The following is a 20,336-nucleotide window of genomic DNA, read 5'->3' on the forward strand; positions in this document are numbered from 1 at the left end:
AAAAATTAATTTTTCATAATTTACTGTGTAATTTTTCATAATTTACTATGTATGGGGAGTAAATGTGTGCTAATAAGAAGGGATGGAGTTAAAACTTCATAAATGATGACATGTCAGAAATAGACTTGTGAAATTATTATTCAGTTTCAATCTGATTTCACTTTTCTTTGTACTAATACAGAATAACTTTATGAAAGCCAGCAAAATATATTCACATTAGAATCATATTTATGACCTCATGTTTGATCTCTCACCTTTCTATTCTGCAGACAGTGTGTTCCACTAACATGTACATATCTGTATATTATAGAATCATAGAATGGGCTGGATGGGACCATTAAAGGTCAGGTAGTCCTGCAATGAGCAAGGACATCTTCAGCTAGATCAGGTTGCTCATAGCCCTGTCCAGCCTGACCTGGAATGTTTCTAGGGATGGGGTTTCTACCATCCCTCTGGGCAACCTGTTCAAGTGTTTTACTACCCGCATCACAAAAAACTTTTTCCTTATATCTAGTCTCAATCTACCCTCTTTTAGTTTAAAACCATTCCCCCTTGTCCTTTCAGCAAATTGTGCTGACTCTCTCCAGTGTACACGGCGGGAACGATACCACAGTGCAGTTAGTAGCATAATACCTGTGGAAAAAATCTAAATTATCATTAGTCCTTTTCTAAAACAAATGGAGCTTCTAGCAGCTGCGTGTTTTCTTACATATTTACACATTTACATATGTAAATGTAAAGCCTGTTTGTTGGTGGTAATAAGTTTGGAACTTGCATTTATTTAAATATGGTGTATTGTCTCTCCTGTGTAGGAACACCCGATGCATTTTCCCAGCTGCTCACTTGCCCCTATTGTGACCGAGGGTACAAGCGTTTTACCTCCCTGAAGGAACACATCAAATATCGCCATGAAAAGAACGAAGATAACTTTAGTTGCTCCTTGTGCAGTTACACGTTTGCGTACAGAACGCAGCTCGACCGCCACATGACATCACACAAATCAGGAAGAGATCCAGTAAGTGGCGTTTGAATTAAGGATTTATTGTTCTCTGTAACAACACTGCAATTTCTTATGTGGGCAAAAATGTCGAGAGCAAGTAAGCTGTAAGCTGTTCACACCAGATTATCTGTGTGCTGAAGTTCCAGTCCCAGAGTGCACACTTTAGCTTGCTGCTCAAGTCAGGCTTTTTTTGTAGCTGTCAAAAGTTGAGATCTGAATTCCTATGTTTTCATTCATCTGTGCAGTATGGTTGGGCTTAAATTTTAGTTTTCAGAAGTTCTTTATTGCATTTATAGGTAATTAGTTGGAGTTTTTTCCTGTTCATTGGCTAGCATTGCATAAAAATTATGACTCAAATCTAATTTCAAATCTTTTGTGAAACACTTCCATTTTTCTTTCATAAATCCTGTTTGGATGATTCACAACTTACTGTAGCATTTTTGCCCTTAAGAAACAAATCACTGTGTTGCTTGAACTGTGAGGTACAGTTTTTAAATGCAATTCATGGTAGAAGACAATATACAAGTAATGAATGCATAAAACAGTGTTTCACTACTAAATGAAGGAACAAAAAAGGCTAAGGATATTATGAGCTTGTTTTCTCTGGTTCATGGGCTGACCTGAGGGCATGATTCCCTGAAATGCCTTCCATGAGTTAACCATCTGATCACTACGGAAGATCCTGAGATTTTCTTCTTCTATCCCTTTTTTTCTTTTCTTCTTGTATCCCCCACTCTCCCATTATCCATCCCCAGCACATACTTTCATAGCTTATCAGGGCACTCTAAGGCTCAGGAACCAATTGAAACAATCAGGAATTATCCAGATTAAAAACTGTACAGATTTTCCACCACTAGGTTAAAGGGGCTTGGAGATGTTCTTTCTGAGGACAGACTAGAAAAATTGATAACCTCCAGAGATGAAACAGGAGACAAACATAACAGAAAGACACAAAACAGAAGGTAAAGTGCTTCAACATTTCTCACAACCAACATATATTTTGTTCAACTGAAAGGCTATATCCCAGGGTAAGGGAGATGCTTTTTTACACAGTGTCTATTAACCTCCATTCTACAAAGTATCACTAAGTCCAAGAATGTAACAGGCTTAAAAATTTATTATACATTTTTATACCTGAGCGTTCACATTCATGGGTAAATTAAAGAGGTAAAAGAAGTATTGACCATCATGCTGCAAGGATATTACTGTCTCACAGGGTTTGGAATAACCTCACCAGCATATTCCGGTGTGGCAGTTCTTTTTTATTCAAATATGTTTCCTATGAATATATTTCCTATTTCTGTCTTGCTCTCTTTTTGGCTTGGCTTCCGCTTTAAAAAGTTACTGTCACCTTGTATACATCTTATATTTCTAACTATAAAATCTATGAGTGCTATTTAAACAATGCTTTTTTGTGAGTTACCACATTTATTTTCTTTTTTTTTTTTTCATTTACAAGCCTAAAAGCAGAAAAATAAAGTAGTTGGGGGGGATAGAAGCCTTTCCCATATTTGCGTGTAGTTTGAATGAAAAGATAAAAAACAGCAAGTGAGTAAACAGTCTCAGAAGAATTGCTACAAAGGGAAGCTTAAATCGTATTCCTGCAGATATATTTTAATGGGTTTATACTTTTGAAGGCACAATTGTTTGATTAATGTTGTTTTATGAAGTATCTGAAACTCAATATTATACCTATTTGTGTTCTTTTCTCTAGAGCCTTAGCCAGAATTAAAACTACAAAAGTTTAGATATTTGGCAAATTTGAAATATGTATTTGTTTTTGCTATTATTACTAAAGTTGTCCTATCTTCAGAATTGGCTTCATGTGCATGTACATGGTTACATCCTTTGTGTAATGGAAAATGAACTTTTGTCCTTAGTAAAGTATAGACCTATAGTTGTGGATCTTAAACAGCTGCATGTTTAAAACATAATGCCTTATTCTTAAAGAACTTCACCTGAAAGTAGATTATTTGGGTAGCTTTGTTAGCTGGTTAATGTCTAGCATGTGACAATTTTGTAATTGTTCTGTATGAGGAAGCAAGAGCAAAGATAAAATCTGATATAATGAAGGCAGTGAAAGGGGTATGTGCACTCTGGGCCTCCTTCTGAGCCCGGGGGAGATATGCCAAACTGCAGCTATTTGTGCTTCAGCAGAGAGCCTGCACCTTCTCCTTCACTGTCCCCTGTGCCCTGTGTCCCTCATGGCTCCCTTGACTGCTCCTACACCTCTCACGGTTTGTAGGAGGTGATGCTGGGTATGTATGGTCTGCCTTGACATGTGAAGCACCAGAAAAGATTTTGAAGTATGAAAAAGTGCTTCTTAAATTTGGTTGAATTTTTTTCTCATCAATTTACAAAGCACCTGTAGGTTGTCTTTCAAAATGTCATAGTGCCATGCACACTGCTGAGAAATGGCAGTTCATGAAGACCGTGGTCAAAACCATCTGTGAAAAAACCCTGATATATCTGTAATTCCTGTCCTCCAAAAAGCTTTTGAGGATTCTTATAATCAGTTTTGGTTCTCTGGTGTGAAAAGAGTGGCTTCAGTCCTAAGCACAGTAAATATTTGATGCAGAGATTTATTAGTTGCTAGTTACAGACCTTAATGCTGGTGTTTCTTCTTTGAGTCCTTGAAGGAGTGCAGATGAGTATTCTTTGACTGCTGCAGTTAATTCCTTAATGAGCAGAAAGTGGCAGTTATGTACAGTGTATTAAAAATATATCACACATCACAGACACAAAATATCACACATCACTGGCTTTAACAGTGCTGAAACAGGGAAAACCATTTGAATCTGAGAAAGTGAAGGTGAAAGAATATCACAGATAGTGCTTTAGAGAAGTGTTATGATTTCTCAGTTTTAAAGAAGATCCTTCAAGGTAATTCTGAGGAAGTCCCGGATTTATAAAACAGTATAGTATGGACAGCAAGAAAGCTGAATAAAGAATTACAGATATAAGAAGGTAAAGCAAAATAGATTTGGAAACACTACCTAGTAGAAAGCTCGAAGCACCTTATAGCTATGACCAGGAAAACAGGAAAACTCATTAAAAATTTGATAAGATAAATGTGGACTTCCATGCCATAGAAACAGAACATCAAATTTTAAAGACTGGAGCAGAAATGTTTCTGACAGATTGAATACACACACTGATATTTAGTATGAATGTTTATGTAGTCCAGCGTCTGCAGTAACTGTATATATCCTGAGAGCCGTTAACTTGTGTAATCTCAAGTCAAACGGTAGTAACTGATTCTCTGCAGGCTTAAGTAAATCCTGACACAGTTCTCTACACTCAGTGCAGTTGGATCATTAAAGTGAAATGCAGTGAGTCAGCTGCAATCATCTAGAACATCATCTTCAAGGGACTTAGTCAAACAGAGCTGAAAAGCTGTATGGACTAGCAAAAGACAGCTGACAAACCCAGGAATAAGGGTCAAGTGCTAATCAGGATAAGTCAGAGTGGAGACCTCACTGCAGAGCCTGAGAGGAGGCAGGAAGGAGCCCACCCTGGGGAGGATGGGAGCAGTATCTATTGAGAGGTAAAATCTGCAGCTTAACCAAATGCTTATCCCAAGGGAACTGTCAAATTAGAGTACTTGGAAGTAATTTAGATTATCTTGCTTCAATTTGTCTTCTGTTAGCATTTGTAACATATAAAGGAGGACAGGGTGTTGAACGGGAAGGGTTGATAATTTGGATTTCATATCTCAGAGAGCTCAGACTTTCATCCAGCAACCTGCACAGCCATGGGTTCTTCAGATCTGCAGGCATAAGTCAGAACAGGATCATCATCCTGCATTTTTATCCATCCACGTTTCTCCAGTGCGGTTTTCAGCCCACAGTTGTCGTGTCTGCACTCAGGGAAGATCCTTAGCACTCAGTGAGCATCTGCTCCCAGCGCTGCCAACCACAGCAGAACCAAAGTGAGAGGTAGGAGCTCCCAACCATGGTTTCATACCAGAGGAAGCTAATCCACACCAGCCTGTTGGTGGTGGCTACCCGTGGGAAGGCTGTGTCCCCACAGCACTTGAATAGTTCCATTAATGAGTTTATGAAATTGCTTGCTCTGGTTACCAAAAATCTGCAGCTGCATCCAAATAGTGGTAGAGTATCTTTTTGCCAAGTGAGGTCTACTTAGAAAGGAGCTGCTGGGGTTGTTTTAATAAACAATTTGTTTGAACAGAAAAATTTCTATTTCCTTCATTTCATGTTGGTAATTCAGCTGCTTCAACTTCTAAAGTGCATGTAATTTTTGTCCTTAAAAATACGTGTTCATAAAGTTGTACAGTTTGTGATAAAATTATAGATCTTACATATACATGTCACATATGTACTACATATATTTACATGTCTGTCTTTTGCTTTTTTTAAACTAGCAAATAGTGAAGAGATTTGATGTTATGTACTTGGGAAATCCCTCCATATTTTTATTTATTTTGATTTAGTTTTTTGCATTTACTTTGTGAATTAATTGTGGCTGAGGGTACCTTTTTTGTAACTGAGCTACCTTCTCTTGAGCAATCCTGTGAAATCATTATATAGAGGAATCCAAGGCCAACAATAAGCACTGGAAGCATGTAAATGGAAAAACCAAGTCAACTGATTAAACTTTAAACAGGCTTTTATAGGCTTTAATGTTTTTCTGTCCTGCATTAAATATTCTGTGGGTGGTGGGCTTGGGGTTTTTCTTGGTGTTTTTGCTTTCACAAGTAGCATTAGCATGCATCCTGGAGCTTCTTACTCACATAATTGTCAGTGTAAGCTCCAGCTGAACTGAGGAGAAGGGGCAACTGTATTTTGGGTTTCTTTTGTTTTTTCTTTTTAGTGTACCAGATTTATTCAGAATACATGTGTCTCAGTTTTTACTTGACTTGTAATTTGTTTCTTTTTCATGCATTACCCATACCACCTTCAGTCTCTTACAATTATGATTGATTCTTTTCATTTTTGTATTGCATTTTTTCTCTTACAATGTGAAAATACAGGATGTTTCTCCAACATGCTGGTCTGTGCAATAATTAAGAATTCTTTCTTACAGAGACATGTGACGCAGTCCAGTGGTAATCGAAAATTCAAGTGCACTGAATGTGGAAAAGCTTTTAAATATAAACATCACCTAAAGGAGCACCTACGAATCCACAGTGGTAAATAAATCAAGCATTGAATTGAGTACTACTGTTGCCATTTTTATTCTTTATTACTTTGATGTGATAGCAGTCTTGTACATCTAAGTTTAAAATACTAGTGTTTTCCTTATTTTTTTTCTCTTTTGGACACTGAAAGCACTGACTGCAGCCTTCAGCTGTGTGCAGGGAATATGTAGAAAAACTCAAGAGGATTTACATTTGCAACTTAAGCTCTTACAGTTAAGGAAAACTTGACTTGTGAGAAGAAATGGGGACATCCTTCTGGTCCTTTTTCACATATCTGTTTTTGATTCAATGTTTGCAGATCAGTCAGTGTGTTATAAGCCTTGCTAGAGAATTTTAATTGATAATGATCAGGACATAAGATCTGTGTGTTCCTACCATGGCTGTGATTGTCACCATTCAAGACTAGTCATATTAAAGTAGAATCAGGACACAGTGACATACAATTTATTAAAAAAGTTCTGATTTATAGAAAATGTTATATATAATATATTTTAATATATAATATAACAATAGGTTAAATGTGACCACTCAAAAGAGATTCTCAATTTCTGTCTTTAACTGAACTGATAAGTATTGTAGGAAGCTATGGGTAGATTGTACTTGAGTTTGCTACAATAAAATATGCATAGCTTCTTATACAGTTATGATTTGCATTTATTGTAGTTTTTCTTTAGATAATCATATTCTTCTTTTTTCCCATTCTGAAGTAGTTTATGCAGCTTCTGATATTAGTAGTGGTACTACTTGAATGGAGTTTAATGAAATCTGTAATTGTCATATAGACAGAGAAATCCTGGAACACATGATCATGTGGGCTCCATCCTATATCTACTAGTGGATCACACACTTATTAAAGGAGGCTTGGATCAGAGCTATAGATGATGTAATTACTCTTACTGTTCAATTCACTGTATGAGACTTTTTTTCCCTAGGTCTGTTTGAGAGATCACTTCGATGTATTCTCTCTGGTTACTATTGTTTGATGAATTTACACTGTAACATAGCAAACTGTTGCATATGCCTTTTTTTTTTCCCCTCTTTCTTTTTCATCTTTAGGAGAGAAGCCATATGAGTGCCCAAACTGCAAGAAACGTTTTTCCCATTCTGGTTCATACAGTTCACACATAAGCAGTAAGAAGTGTATTGGTTTGATGCCCGTGAATGGTCGAGCCCGGACAGGGCTCAAGATGTCTCAGTGCTCCTCCCCTTCCCTTTCTGCATCACCAGGTAGCCCAGCAAGACCACAGATACGACAAAAGATAGAAAACAAACCTTTGCAAGAGCAGCTTCCTCTTAACCAAATTAAAACTGAACCTGTGGATTATGAATTCAAACCCATAGTGGTTGCTTCAGGAATTAATTGTTCAACCCCTTTGCAGAATGGGGTTTTTAGTGGTGGTAGCCCATTGCAGGCAACCAGTTCTCCTCAGGGTGTGGTGCAAGCTGTTGTTCTACCAACAGTAGGTCTGGTGTCTCCCATAAGCATCAATTTAAGTGACATTCAAAATGTACTTAAAGTGGCGGTGGATGGTAATGTAATAAGGCAAGTACTGGAAAACAATCATGTTAATCTTGCGTCCAAAGAACAAGAAACAATCAACAATGCATCTATACAACAACCTGGCCATTCCCTCATTTCAGCTATCAGTCTTCCTTTGGTTGACCAAGATGGGACAACCAAAATTATCATCAACTACAGCTTGGAGCAGCCAAGTCAACTTCAGGTTGTTCCACAAAATCTAAAAAAAGAAAACTCTGTTCCTGCAAATAGTTGCAAAAATGAAAAATTACCAGAAGATCTTACAGTGAAGTCTGAGAAAGATAAGAACTTTGAAGGAGAGACCAATGATAGCACTTGTCTTCTGTGTGATGACTGTCCAGGGGATCTTAATGCACTTCAAGAACTAAAGCACTATGAAACAAAAAGTCCTCCTCAGCTTCCCCAGCCCAGTGGAACAGAAGCTGAGAAACCTGACTCCCCTGTCCTGTCAGAAACTGGGGAGAACAACTTATCTCCTGGTCAGCCACCTTTAAAGAACCTTCTATCGCTCCTAAAAGCGTATTATGCATTAAATGCACAACCAAGCGCAGAAGAGCTTTCAAAAATAGCAGATTCAGTAAACCTACCACTGGATGTGGTAAAAAAGTGGTTTGAAAAAATGCAGGCTGGACAAATTTCTGTGCCGTCTTCTGGACCATCTTCTCCTGAGCAAGTTAAATTAAGCAGTCCCACAGATAATGATGATCAAGCAGCAACTACAGATGCGAGCGAACCGCAGAGCAGCACAAATAACTCACAAAATCCTGTCAGTACAACGAAATCTCAGACTTTACCAGGGGGATCAACTCCAAATGGTTCACAGAGTAGCACGCCATCTGCATCGCCACTAAACCTTTCTTCATCAAGAAATTCACAGGGTTTCACGTACACAGCAGAGGGTGTACAAGAAGAGCCACAAATCGAACCTCTTGACCTTTCGCTACCAAAGCAACATGGAGAACTGTTGGAAAGATCTACCATAACTAGTGTTTACCAGAACAGTGTTTATTCTGTCCAAGAAGAACCTTTGAACTTAACTTGTGCAAAAAAAGAACCACAAAAGGACAACAGTGTTACAGACTCTGATCCTATTGTAAATGTAATCCCACCAAGTGCCAATCCCATAAATATTGCTATACCTACAGTCACTGCCCAGTTACCTACAATTGTTGCCATTGCTGACCAGAACAGTGTTCCATGCTTGAGAGCTCTCGCTGCCAATAAGCAAACCATTTTGATTCCACAGGTGGCTTACACATACTCTACTACAGTTAGTCCTGCAGTTCATGAGACACCACCAAAACAGATCCAAGCCAATGGAAATCAGGTACTTCGGTCCCCATGTTCCTCTATGATGTATGTATTATGTATTCAATCTGTATCCATACTGAACTAGCAGAAAACTATCAGGATAAATTAAATAAAAATATAAATACAAGCTACTGATTGTAAATAGGTAATAGGTGTTACTGTTAAGCCTTCTGCAAAGCTAGTTAGCTCAGGCAGCTTGAGTCCAGACTAACAGTTCATTGTGCATGAACTACTCAGTTCTTCACTATATTTAATTTTCTAGGACATAGTGCTCACTGTTTAAAGGAGAGTCTAATTCTTCTAATTCTCCTGATCAAAAAGCAAAATAAAACCATGACTTTTGTCTTTTGCTGGCTGCATATCTACTCTTTTCCCACATTCAGAAAATAAACTCTTTGGAACTTTTTGCTACTCCTTTCATGCTGCCCTTCTTCCTTGGCTTACAGAGTAACTGAATTCATCCTATGCCATAATGGCACTTTAAACAAAATGCAGATGTATTCTCAATTGAAAGTCAGGCAGGTATTTATTTTCTTCATCTGCCATTCCTGTATCTGGTCCTAATCCTTCCTGGAGTACATCCAGATGTGATCTAATCAGGGTCAGTCCTCCTGAGAAGTACCTGTGCACATTGGGGTAGGGACAGGGCAGAAAAGTGACTCACATGTAAAGACTGAGCCTTGAAGAGTTACAAGTTTGCTTATACATTAAAGTTTATGAGACAGACATTTGAGGTAGCTAACGTGCACTTTTATATTCAGATTTGATAACATATGCTAAAATCTGTGTGTAGTGGTACTGCTGATATCACTAGAAAATATTGAAATGCTTAGAAATAGACAACAATTATAGTATTTTTAAAACTATTTACTAATAAAGCATTCGAAGTCCCCAAGTTATGGGTTAAGTAGTATTTGTGGTAGTTTCATGAGGAAGAGGATAGTCAAATATGCAAATTCGAATGGTAACTTAAGTACCTATTTGTGAAAACTTCAGTAAAAACGTACAGTCTTGATAAAATCTGTGAGACAGCAAAAGGTGGGTGACCAACATTAGCTGAAAAATGCAATTAGATGATGAATTTGCTCTTCCAGCTTACTGAGGTAGTTTATAGGTCTATAATCTTTTCTTCCATCCTAACAATGCATTTATTTTATCGATGCTAAAATATTATGTGCCAGTGCAGCTTAGACCTGGCCAACAGTCAGATATGCATGTGATTAAAGCCAGTCCCATTGAGAATTCTGTATTTGTAAGGTGGCAGGGACTTCAAAGCTGTCCATTTTGACTATGGAAGTCTAAACAATTTTGTTTGGCTATTTATGAACTTGAATAACAAGTAGTAGTGCAGCTTCAGTTTACATGAGTTATTGTTTTTCATTGAACTCAACCTTTTTTGTAATTTTTCTGAAGGAGGAAAGGCAAGACACTAGCTCAGAAGGAGTATCCAATGTAGAAGATCAAAATGATTCTGATTCAACACCCCCAAAGAAAAAAATGAGAAAGACAGAAAATGGGATGTATGCATGTGATTTATGTGACAAAATATTCCAGAAGAGCAGCTCATTATTGAGACATAAGTATGAACACACAGGTATGTACTAGGAAAAGATGTTTCCAATCATTATTTTTGTGTAACTGATAATCTCAATTATAATCCAGTTTTCAGACACTGTAGGGAAGTGTAATAGTCCTTCTTATTGCTTGTGATCAGCTTTCTTTAGAAACCCATGTTTTGTGTATTTTTTTGACAGAACAGCAATTCTTTCTTTCTTTAAATTTGTAAGACCTAAATCCTAAATAGAAAAAGGGGAAGTTTTGCATCTGGCTTATGAATAATCAGCTTCAAACCGCAACCTGTAGCTGAGGAAGTATTACTTCTAATTTACCTTGCCTGGTTATAAGTTAAGAAAAATTAAAAATATGAATTAGGAAAAAAGGATCGTGTATGTACATGAAAGGCAGTGTATCTATCTGGCAAGAAGGATTTTCAAACTGAGCCACATTTGTAATGATCTGAAGTTAATAGCTTCAGCTATTCATTGGACATAGAATCTAACCCCTAAAGAACACCCTTTTCACTTTGATTTTTATTTCTAATTTTTCATAATTGTTCCTTTTGGCTCCAGTTCTGGTATCTTTAGGATTTTATTAGTAACTCTTGCTCTCTTATTTCTTCTGTGATGTCTTAAAATAAAAATTCTTTTTTCTTACTGGTTAGGTGCCAAATATGTATTGGATTTTGTATTATATATTTCTTTCCTACTGGCTCTATATTTCCTCTTTCCCCACATCCAGAAAATAAACTCTTTGGAACTTTTGGATACTCTCTTCATGGTACTCTACTTTCATGGCTTGCAGAGTAACTGAATTATTATATTATATTATATTAATTCTATTTCTACATATTATTGTTTTATTGTCATCTCACATATAGAATTAAAAAGATCAAGTTCTCAAGTTGTATTCATTAGGCATATCTAATTTCACACCTTTCCTGTCCTGAGACTCTTTTAACTCCTCCTTTTCCTAACACAATTGTTCTTTCCATTCCAGTTTTAATAATGAAATGTTCAAGTCATAGAATCATTTAGGTTGGAAAAGACCTTTAAGATCATTGACTCCAACCATTAACCCAGCACTGCCCAGCCCACCACTAAACCATGTCCCAAAATTGTCACATCTTACATGTCTTTTAAATCCCTCCAGGGATTGTGACTCAACCACTTCCCTGTTCAGCCTCTTCCAATGCTTGATAACCCTGTCGGTGAATGAATTTTTCTTAATATCCAATGTAAACCTCCCCAGGCACAACTCGAGGCCATTTCCTCTTGTCCCATCACTTGTTATTTTGGAAGAGAGACCAACGTCCACCTCGCTGCTCTTTTGGCATAATGGATGTGCTGATCATCTCTATTGTGTGACCAAAAAGCTGCTGTCTCATTGTCTTCAACTTTTATGTCTGGGCTACGACTGTGAACTTGTTTTGTGTAACAACTTTGGATGCTGAAATCAAAATAACATTACTAGGCTCCTGATAGGTTTATGAGAGACTCTAAAAACAAGACAAAGTAGAAAGCTGGAAAACAGAGCAGAAAATGAACTGAGTGAAACAAAGCAGATTTTTCTTGTCAATACATGTGTAGTCAGCAAGTTTTGTAGATAAAGCATTTACCTGTGTCAGCCTAGATTTTAGAATTATTTTTCTTTTACCTGTCACATGGAAGAAGGACTTGGTACACAAAAACCAACATAAAAGCTTGATTGATTTCAAATTACCATCAGTATAGAAAAGTTAAAATGGTTTTGAGTTGAAGTAGTTTACTGCAAGAAAAATGTTTCCTTTTCTAATTTTTATTTGCACTTTTTTGTGCTAAAAGTTATATCTGAGAATCTGTTTGTCCTTCTATGATCAGATTTCCTGAAAAAACTTGCAAATTACCCTTGTAATTGTGACAATGTAACCTTGCACCCTCCTCCTTTGGGCTCAGGTGGGAAACTCAGGCTGATAATGTGTAGAGTAGAACATCTTGTTAAATAAAGTTTAATCATTGTTGCTAACACATTCACCACCAGTATTTTACAATGAAAACAACAGGGTAAATTTTTAGAACTTCAGCTACAAGGTGCCCATTGTTTGTGCTTTATTTTGTAGGTAAAAGACCTCACGAGTGTGGAATCTGTACAAAAGCATTTAAACACAAACACCATTTGATCGAACACATGCGACTGCATTCTGGGGAAAAACCCTACCAATGTGACAAATGTGGAAAGCGGTTTTCGCACTCGGGGTCTTACTCTCAGCACATGAATCATCGCTACTCCTATTGCAAACGAGAGACAGAGGAGCGTGACAGCACGGAACAGGAGGAGACGGGCCAGGAGGTCCTGAGCAGTGAGCATGTGGTTGTCAGGGCGTCTCCCTCGCAGATCGACTCAGATGAGAGAGAGAGTCTAACCAGGGAAGAAGAGGAATACAGTGAAAAAGAGGAAGAGGAGGAAGAAGAAAAAGATATAGAAGGACTTCAGGAAGAAAAAGAATGTAGGGAACTACAAGAAGTAGAGGAAGAAGAAGTAGAAGAGGAAGAAGGGAAAACTGAAGGTAACAAGAACGATGAAGCTGTAAATCAAGCAAGCAATGCAGAACCAGAAGTTATACAAAATAATGGGCAGGTGTCAGAAGAAAATAATGAATAAAGCTTAAATGCTAGGTTTTTTTCTATATGGAAAGAAAATGGTAATGAAGTTCGTTCTATATTATACATGCTTTTCATGGAAACGCAGTAGCCTGCATACTGTGATTTCTGTTCACTACTGTGTAAAAAAATATATATATAAAAAAAAATGAAAAGAAAAAAAAAAGAAATCCAGGTGTGCCTGAACCTCAAACTTAGTAATTTTTCACACAGTTTTCAAAGTTAGGAACAAGTTTATAACATGAAGCAGATTAGAAAAATACAGTGACTCTGGAAGCAAAGATTTAACAGGTTGTAGGAAACCTGATTTATAGACAAGCATCTGGCATTGTTTGTTTTATCAGTATTAATTTTCATTCTTAAGTTGATTAATTTTTAAACTGTACAATTGGGAGAGATTTATATGATTTTTTTTTTTTACGGTAAAACATTTCCTAAATCCGCTTCAGTATTTTCTTATGTTTTAAAATGTGAGAACTTCTGCACTACAAAATTCCCTTTTGCAGAGACCTGTAATGCAGTTGCAAACAGTGCTTGGCTACCTTTGTAAATTCAACCTAGAAGGTAGCAGTTTATGACATTAGATGTTGTAGTAGAGCATATTATCATTTAAAGTGTATTGTTAGCCTTAAGAAAGCAGATGATAGAAGAACTGAAGTTTCTTACTCATGTGGTTAAAAATGTAGTTGAGAAGATTGTCGTTGAGTTCTGATTGCAGGGACTAACAGTGTTAATACTGGTAAGGACAGGAAAGTCGTCAAAAACAGTGTTTGTAATTGTGTTTTGAGTATGTAGTAACAATATGAAGGATATGATATGAAGCTTTGTATCTCCTTTGGCCTTATGCAAGACCTGTGTGCTGTAAGTGCCATTTATCAGTATTACGAAGGCTCTAAGCAGCCTTTATCCAATGTGTGGCCTACAATAACTAGCATTTGTTGATTTGTATCAAACTTCTAAACTATACATGGGGAAAAAAACACTCAACCATCAGAGAAGTAAGAACACTGGTATATTTCATTATTTAATTATTTGGTGGTATTTTGGGTTAATACCTGACTTGCAGAATTTCTCTACAATAATTACAAGGGAAATTTTCTAATCTGCTTTATTGCTTTATTGGTTTACTTTAATTTCAGACACATACATGACATGTTATCTGGCTCATAAGTATTTTCAAATGTTAGTTATTATGGACCCCATTTATTAACAATGTTAGCTGATTTTTACCTATCAGTATTATTTTATTTCTTTTAGTTTATAGATCTGTGCAACATTTTGTACTGTATGTCTTCAAACCTGGCAGTATTAATACCCTTCTTACTGACATATGTACCTTTTTAGTTTTAGAAAACTTTTATATTTATGTGTCTTATTTTTATATTTCTTTATTTATTACACAGTGTAGTGTATAATACTGTAGTTTGTATTAATACAATAATATATTTTAGTATGAAAATTTGGAAAGTTGATAAGATTTAAAGTAGAGATGCAATCGGTTCTCTTGCATTGAGATTTGATTTAACAGTGTTATGTTAACATTTATACTTGCCTTGGACTGTAGAACAGATGAATTAAAATGGGAATGTATTAATTTTACAATTGCAATTAATTCATTTTACCTTTACCCAGTTTTTAATATAAAGCTCTTAAATTTTGAAATTCACTGTGTGACTAATAGCATGATGCTCTGCAGTTTTCTTAAGAGATTAGTCTAACCATAAAACTCTCATTTCCTTAGTAAGCCAAATTAGAATAATCTTATAAACAGTGTTGGGAACAATGTTTAACATTTTCGTGCCAATTTGTTCCTGTATTCATGTATGTATGTTACAAATCTGAAACTTCATTTTTAAGTTCCTTGTTACATCATGGTCATTTTCTAGTTTTTTACCAGACTCCCCATCTCACAATAAAATGCGTCAACAAGTCTGACTTACTGTCATTATTCTGGTGATTTAGAAAATGGGTTTAAATTACTTCTATGAGATGCTACTCAGAAACACAGTTCCTGCTTCAGTGTCGATACTCAGTTTCAGTTGTACTTAAGGAGCACGGAAGTGAAAGAAAGGTTGGACTGTGTGCAGGCACAGGGATTGCTACATTAGTTTATTGATTTACCAGCGTTAGGAGAACAACTGAGTTTTCAAAACCAACCGTGTGGTTTTGTGATTTATTTTTTCTTGCTGTATCTGTCTAATATACAGTTTAATGCTCTCTTTCAATAAGACTGCTTTTAAATGAGGTAAGTCTATGCCTGTTTTCTTGACTTAGCAATAAGCTAGTTGTCCATGACAAGGTTAATGTATATATTGCTGTTGAACTTTCCAAAGAAATAGTGACAACGTTACAGATATAGAATTCCAGCAATGTAAGTATAAAGCCTTGAAAGTTGTATTACATATGCATGTTTACAGTGCTTTGGAGTTTAAGCAAAGTTCACAGATTGGTCTTTAAGCCAAGTTCTGTTCTTTAATGATCTCTAAAATTCAATCTCAGTTGCTAATTTGGGGGTTATTTTATATGAACATCATGTAAGGTTTTTTTATATTTACATACTTAAATGTTGGATAATTCTCAATCTTTTCATCTCAGCATTAATACATAGGAAGGATCTACCCCATATATTAATCGTTTTACTTTGTCTGCATTTTGCTGTACAGTATTCCAATATTGCACTTCTAAGTGCAGTAAGCTCCAACTCAGTAGTATCATTGAGGTAAATAAGAGAAAGCAGTTTTGAAAAATATAACCGTTTATATTGCATCAACATTGCCTTGTAATTATTATCATAACAGAGTTAATCAGGTGGTTCAGAATTTCTCACAGGTAAAACTGTCTCTGCTCTGTTCTAGGTAATGAAATGCACTTTTTTGCAACTATTTGAAGATTTTCCCTATTTTTCATATTCCAAGATGTCTATGGTAATAAACCCAGTGAGACATTTGTTGAAATGGGAAAATTTTGCTGGCTTTAGTATTAGAACAAAGAATTTTAATAAACCCAAGGTTACTCACGTAAGTGACAGCTGAATGTGAAAGGCCAGTAGCTTGGATAGAGAATAAAGTCCAAGCAATTTTGCTTCAGGAAATGTCATTGGTTTGGGGGAGGAAATTTATATTAATTACTTAGACTGTGAAACCATTATTAACATTTTTATCTTCAAGATGGATCTGTGTATTGAATTTGCTATCCGTTAAGCTCAGAGATGTCTCTGGTGTTTGTGACCTTATAACATCATTTATTATCCATTTGAAAAATGCAAAAACTCTGATGTATCTTCATTTAGCTGAGTAAACTCATCTGGAACCCAGAGGTGCTTAGGAGACACAGGCTCTGCTCCCAGCCCTGTCAGTGAGGTGCCTGCAGTGCAGATACCCAGTGGTGTAGAGATGGCCAGGCAGTTGTGAAGGAGTCCAAACTCCAGGGCATCAGCAATCCAGCTTCTGCCACATGGACCTTCTCTAAATTAATGGCAAAGCAGTTTAAGGGACAGCAAGTCACACATGGGGGAAAAAAAAAGTGAAAGCAAAAGTGTAAAGCCTTTGCGCTCTGTCCTTTAGACATAAATAAAAGTTGGGGAAGAGCAGCAAACATGGAATGTGTAGTTTTAATGAAACTCCACTGTCCTATGACCCATTTTTCAGTTGGAAGATGAAAAGTTAATCAGTTGCCCTGTGAGCCCAGGCTGGTGCCTGTGCCTGCTTCTTCCTCAGGCTCACCGTGCATGGCCCATCTTAGCACAGCAATCAGGGACAGGCGTCAGTCCAGCCTGACAGAAAGAAAAGTGTCCTTTGGATGCAGCGTGGGACAGAGCACTGCTGTGCCTGATGTGCTGGCTCTTTTTCTGCTACTGACCCATCTCTTGGCTCCAGAATATGTGTTACTGTTTCAAAATCACTTGCAGTTGCAAAATTGTGTCAGTTGCTATGTCCTCTTTTATCGAGTAATATGAAAATAGGAAAAATACTACAGAACTATAGGAAGAATGTCACAAAAGTAAATACTAATTTAATACCCTGGGAAGTGGGATACCCTTCCGAGATCCTGAGCTAATAGGAGTAGAAAGATGGACTTAAGGCTGCTGAGAAAAGTAGAAGAGACCTTGAGGAGCAGTAACTGCTCCTTCTCTTTCAGTAATATTTGTGTGGCATTCTAGTGGTGATTCTGGTGGCATTCTCAAGTTCTCCATAGCCTCACTGCTGTCTACTTGCTGTTTTTCTGGAGCAGCCTATCCATATGTGTAATTGGTAACAGCAATATTCAGCAATGCTAGATACATGAGCTTAAATGAATTGTTTTGAATTACAAATAAATAAATTAATATATACTAAAAAAAGAAATGAGGCAGTTTTGTTACTGTGGCTAATCTCAGAGTGACAGTGTATTTCAATAACTATCCTAAATTTTAGTAGAAAAATAATGCACCATGGCATATCATCCCAGAACATAACATAGTTACCCTGAAAGGCACTGTTGTTCAGACTGAGTAAAATGTGCTTAAACTGGCAACAAATTTTTTGTTCACACTCTTGAGTAAAATTATTCTAATACAATTATTGCCAGTAAACCCAAAGTCACTGTCTATAGAAGCAGCACTTTACCAATGTTTGTGCTGGCAGAGTGTACCTGGTGCCTGGAATGGTGGTGGCCACCAGACCGAGTGGCAATTTGAAAGCTAAGCCATTTACAAGAAAGAAAATATGACACTACTAAAAACACAGTTTTTGCCACAGCAAAATGCTACACTGGGGTTTTTATCATCAAAGCAATGAAAGATCAGGAGTTCACACTCCAAACCAACAAAGAAGTCTATAATAGAGAAATGAAAATACCTTCTAGAAAACCATTAGAGGTAAAGATAATGATTTGAGGATGAGAAAAGTTCATTTTGGTCCTGGAGGCTGTAGTGAAGATAGGTAATGGCTTTTGAGCAGAGAAAGACAGAGGAAAAAGCTTAATCTGCACTGTCCTGAGCACTTTTTCAAAGTGTGTTCTTTTTAGTTTATTTACTACCAGTGTATAAGTCTGTGCACAATTCTCTGCTTGGATAGAGGCTTTGTTGAGTGTTTTGCAGTTCACTTTCTAGTACTTCAGCAAAAAAGTACTTTTTTTTTCTCTTTCCTTTGCAGAATATTTTGTTTAATTGTCCCTACAATAATCTCTAAATTTCAGAGTGGAAATTCAATATTGGAGTATAATTCAAGTCTGTACTTTGTCGTTTATTGCTCATGTTTTTCTTGGACAGTTGTTCTAACAATATTTGCACAGTCTAATTATCACCAAAAAAATTACAAAAGAGTGTGATGATCAAATTAACTCTTAAAAGTGATCAGATATTTACAACTTTTGTTGCTCTTTCATGACCCCTGGTCACTAATCTGTCACACAGTCAGATGTATGTATTATGCCTATCATACACATTGTATACATGTTGTCCCTAGGGGAAAGAATATATTTCATTGCTTCACAAAAAATAATCTGGTGGGGTTTTTTTAACAATATTTAGAATATATACAGATAGTTGGGATTAAACATGAAATGTGCTGGTGTCAGGAGCACTTTTGTGGCAGAGCTTTTCCTAGTAGCTTGCCAAATGTGAAAGTCATGTAGTATTAATCTACAACTAGGTAAAGTTCTCCAAGGCCTTACCTCTACACTAGCAGATCCCCCAAAGATCTTTAAAAATTGTGAGGACAGTGCAAAGTGATCTTTAGAATAAATATATTGAGAATGCCATTTTGGTCTTTCCTTTGGTTTTCTGGTGAGTCTCAAGTTCTGTGATTCTGCTTATAGAGTTTAACATTTCTGTATTGGGGACTGTCCTTGGGTTTTGCTCATCTTCGTGTAAACTAGGGTTTGTGTAATAATCAGAAGATTTGCGTGACATGTTAATTGAGGAATTAAGGGGATAAATTATTAAACACAAAAACCCCTGAAACATGCCTACACTAACTTGGTATCATTCCTGCTGAGCTTCTGTTCCTGTTCTATTTGAAAACTTTGCTCGCTTTTAGCACACTGTGGGCCCAAAGAAAGGCCACAAGTCTGAGAGCACTTAGTGTGACTGAGTCCTGTTTCCATCTCTTACTCTTCAGCTGCTCTCTCTTTAGGCCAAATTCTGCCGTGACTGGTGATGAATATCACCAGAACCCTTGAATTCTGTGAAACTTTATACATTTTTTATGACAGGTAAGCTATGGCAAAGGTATAGAGGGAGCATTTTACTCTTTCAGTGTCCAGAATCTGCTGAACCAAATTGTTCAAGAAATAAGTTAATTGGAAAATCATGCAAAAAATAACAAGGGCTTCCAACAGCATTGAAGGACCATGTCACTGTACACAAAAAGGTGCTTAGAATTCTGCCTCCTTCTCAGTCAAAGCAATCCAATAATGGAAAAACATCTCTGTGGACAGTAGTCCTCAACTACTTCTGTCTGAGTGTAATGCTGTTGCTGGTCTCCTCCAAACCAGAAGCTGAGCAGCTTCTGACTTGTACAGACTCTGTATGAGTCCTTGTGAGCAGTAAATGTTGGAGTGAAGAGGAGGACAGTTTAACCTTTCCAAGGGTCAGAGTTGGTTGTCCTACCAGCAGCACTTTTCCATGAGCTGCTGCTGCAATGTTTGAAGTGGTCATGGTCACAACCCAGCCAGGGCAAATGATCTCAGCTGTGGTTGCAGAGGTAACAGGGGCTTCCATCAAGGCAGGCTGACTAAGTTGACCTCGAATGAGCTTTTTTTCCTGCATTTGGATGGCTCCAAAGAATGCCTCTGGCAGGAGTCAGCAGCCGTGCTTTGGAAGACCTGCTGGCCTGCATCACCCAAGCCCAGAGAAAAGCCACCCCTCACTCTGTAAATTACAAATTCTTGAGAGTAGTGACTTGTGTGTGCCTAAAAGATGACATTGTCTTAGAATCCTCTTTTCATCTTTTTAATCAGGCTTCTTCTTATTGACATTCTGGTCTCTCAAACAATCTGTTGTGTCAAGTACTCTTAAAAGTCCTGAAGCTTAGTGAAAGGCACTCTACAAACCAAGGAAGAAGGAATTCTATCACTTGCACCTGTGATGAGTATTATCACCATTTTTGTATCTTTTCCAAACCCGATTATGAGTTTTCCTCTCTTAGG

At 37.0% G+C, this 20,336-nt stretch overlaps 1 protein-coding gene across 3 annotated transcripts in view; it reads left to right on the forward strand.

Moving 5' to 3' along the window:
* The window catches only part of ZEB1 (zinc finger E-box binding homeobox 1), a 122,571-nt gene extending 107,428 nt beyond the window's left edge, over nucleotides 1-15,143 (forward strand). For all 3 annotated transcript variants that reach the window (XM_064636839.1, XM_064636822.1, XM_064636830.1), the window contains exons 5-9: nucleotides 813-1,015; nucleotides 6,047-6,152; nucleotides 7,218-9,028; nucleotides 10,426-10,606; nucleotides 12,668-15,143. In XM_064636839.1, the coding sequence (XP_064492909.1) occupies nucleotides 813-1,015; nucleotides 6,047-6,152; nucleotides 7,218-9,028; nucleotides 10,426-10,606; nucleotides 12,668-13,209 (2,843 nt within the window). In that variant the 3' untranslated portion in view covers nucleotides 13,210-15,143. The remainder of the gene's footprint in view (nucleotides 1-812; nucleotides 1,016-6,046; nucleotides 6,153-7,217; nucleotides 9,029-10,425; nucleotides 10,607-12,667) is intronic.
* The last annotated feature ends 5,193 nt before the right edge of the window (nucleotides 15,144-20,336 follow it).

The sequence above is a fragment of the Pseudopipra pipra genome, chromosome 1, assembly GCF_036250125.1.
Source record: "Pseudopipra pipra isolate bDixPip1 chromosome 1, bDixPip1.hap1, whole genome shotgun sequence".
In the NCBI taxonomy this organism is placed as follows: domain Eukaryota; kingdom Metazoa; phylum Chordata; class Aves; order Passeriformes; family Pipridae; genus Pseudopipra; species Pseudopipra pipra.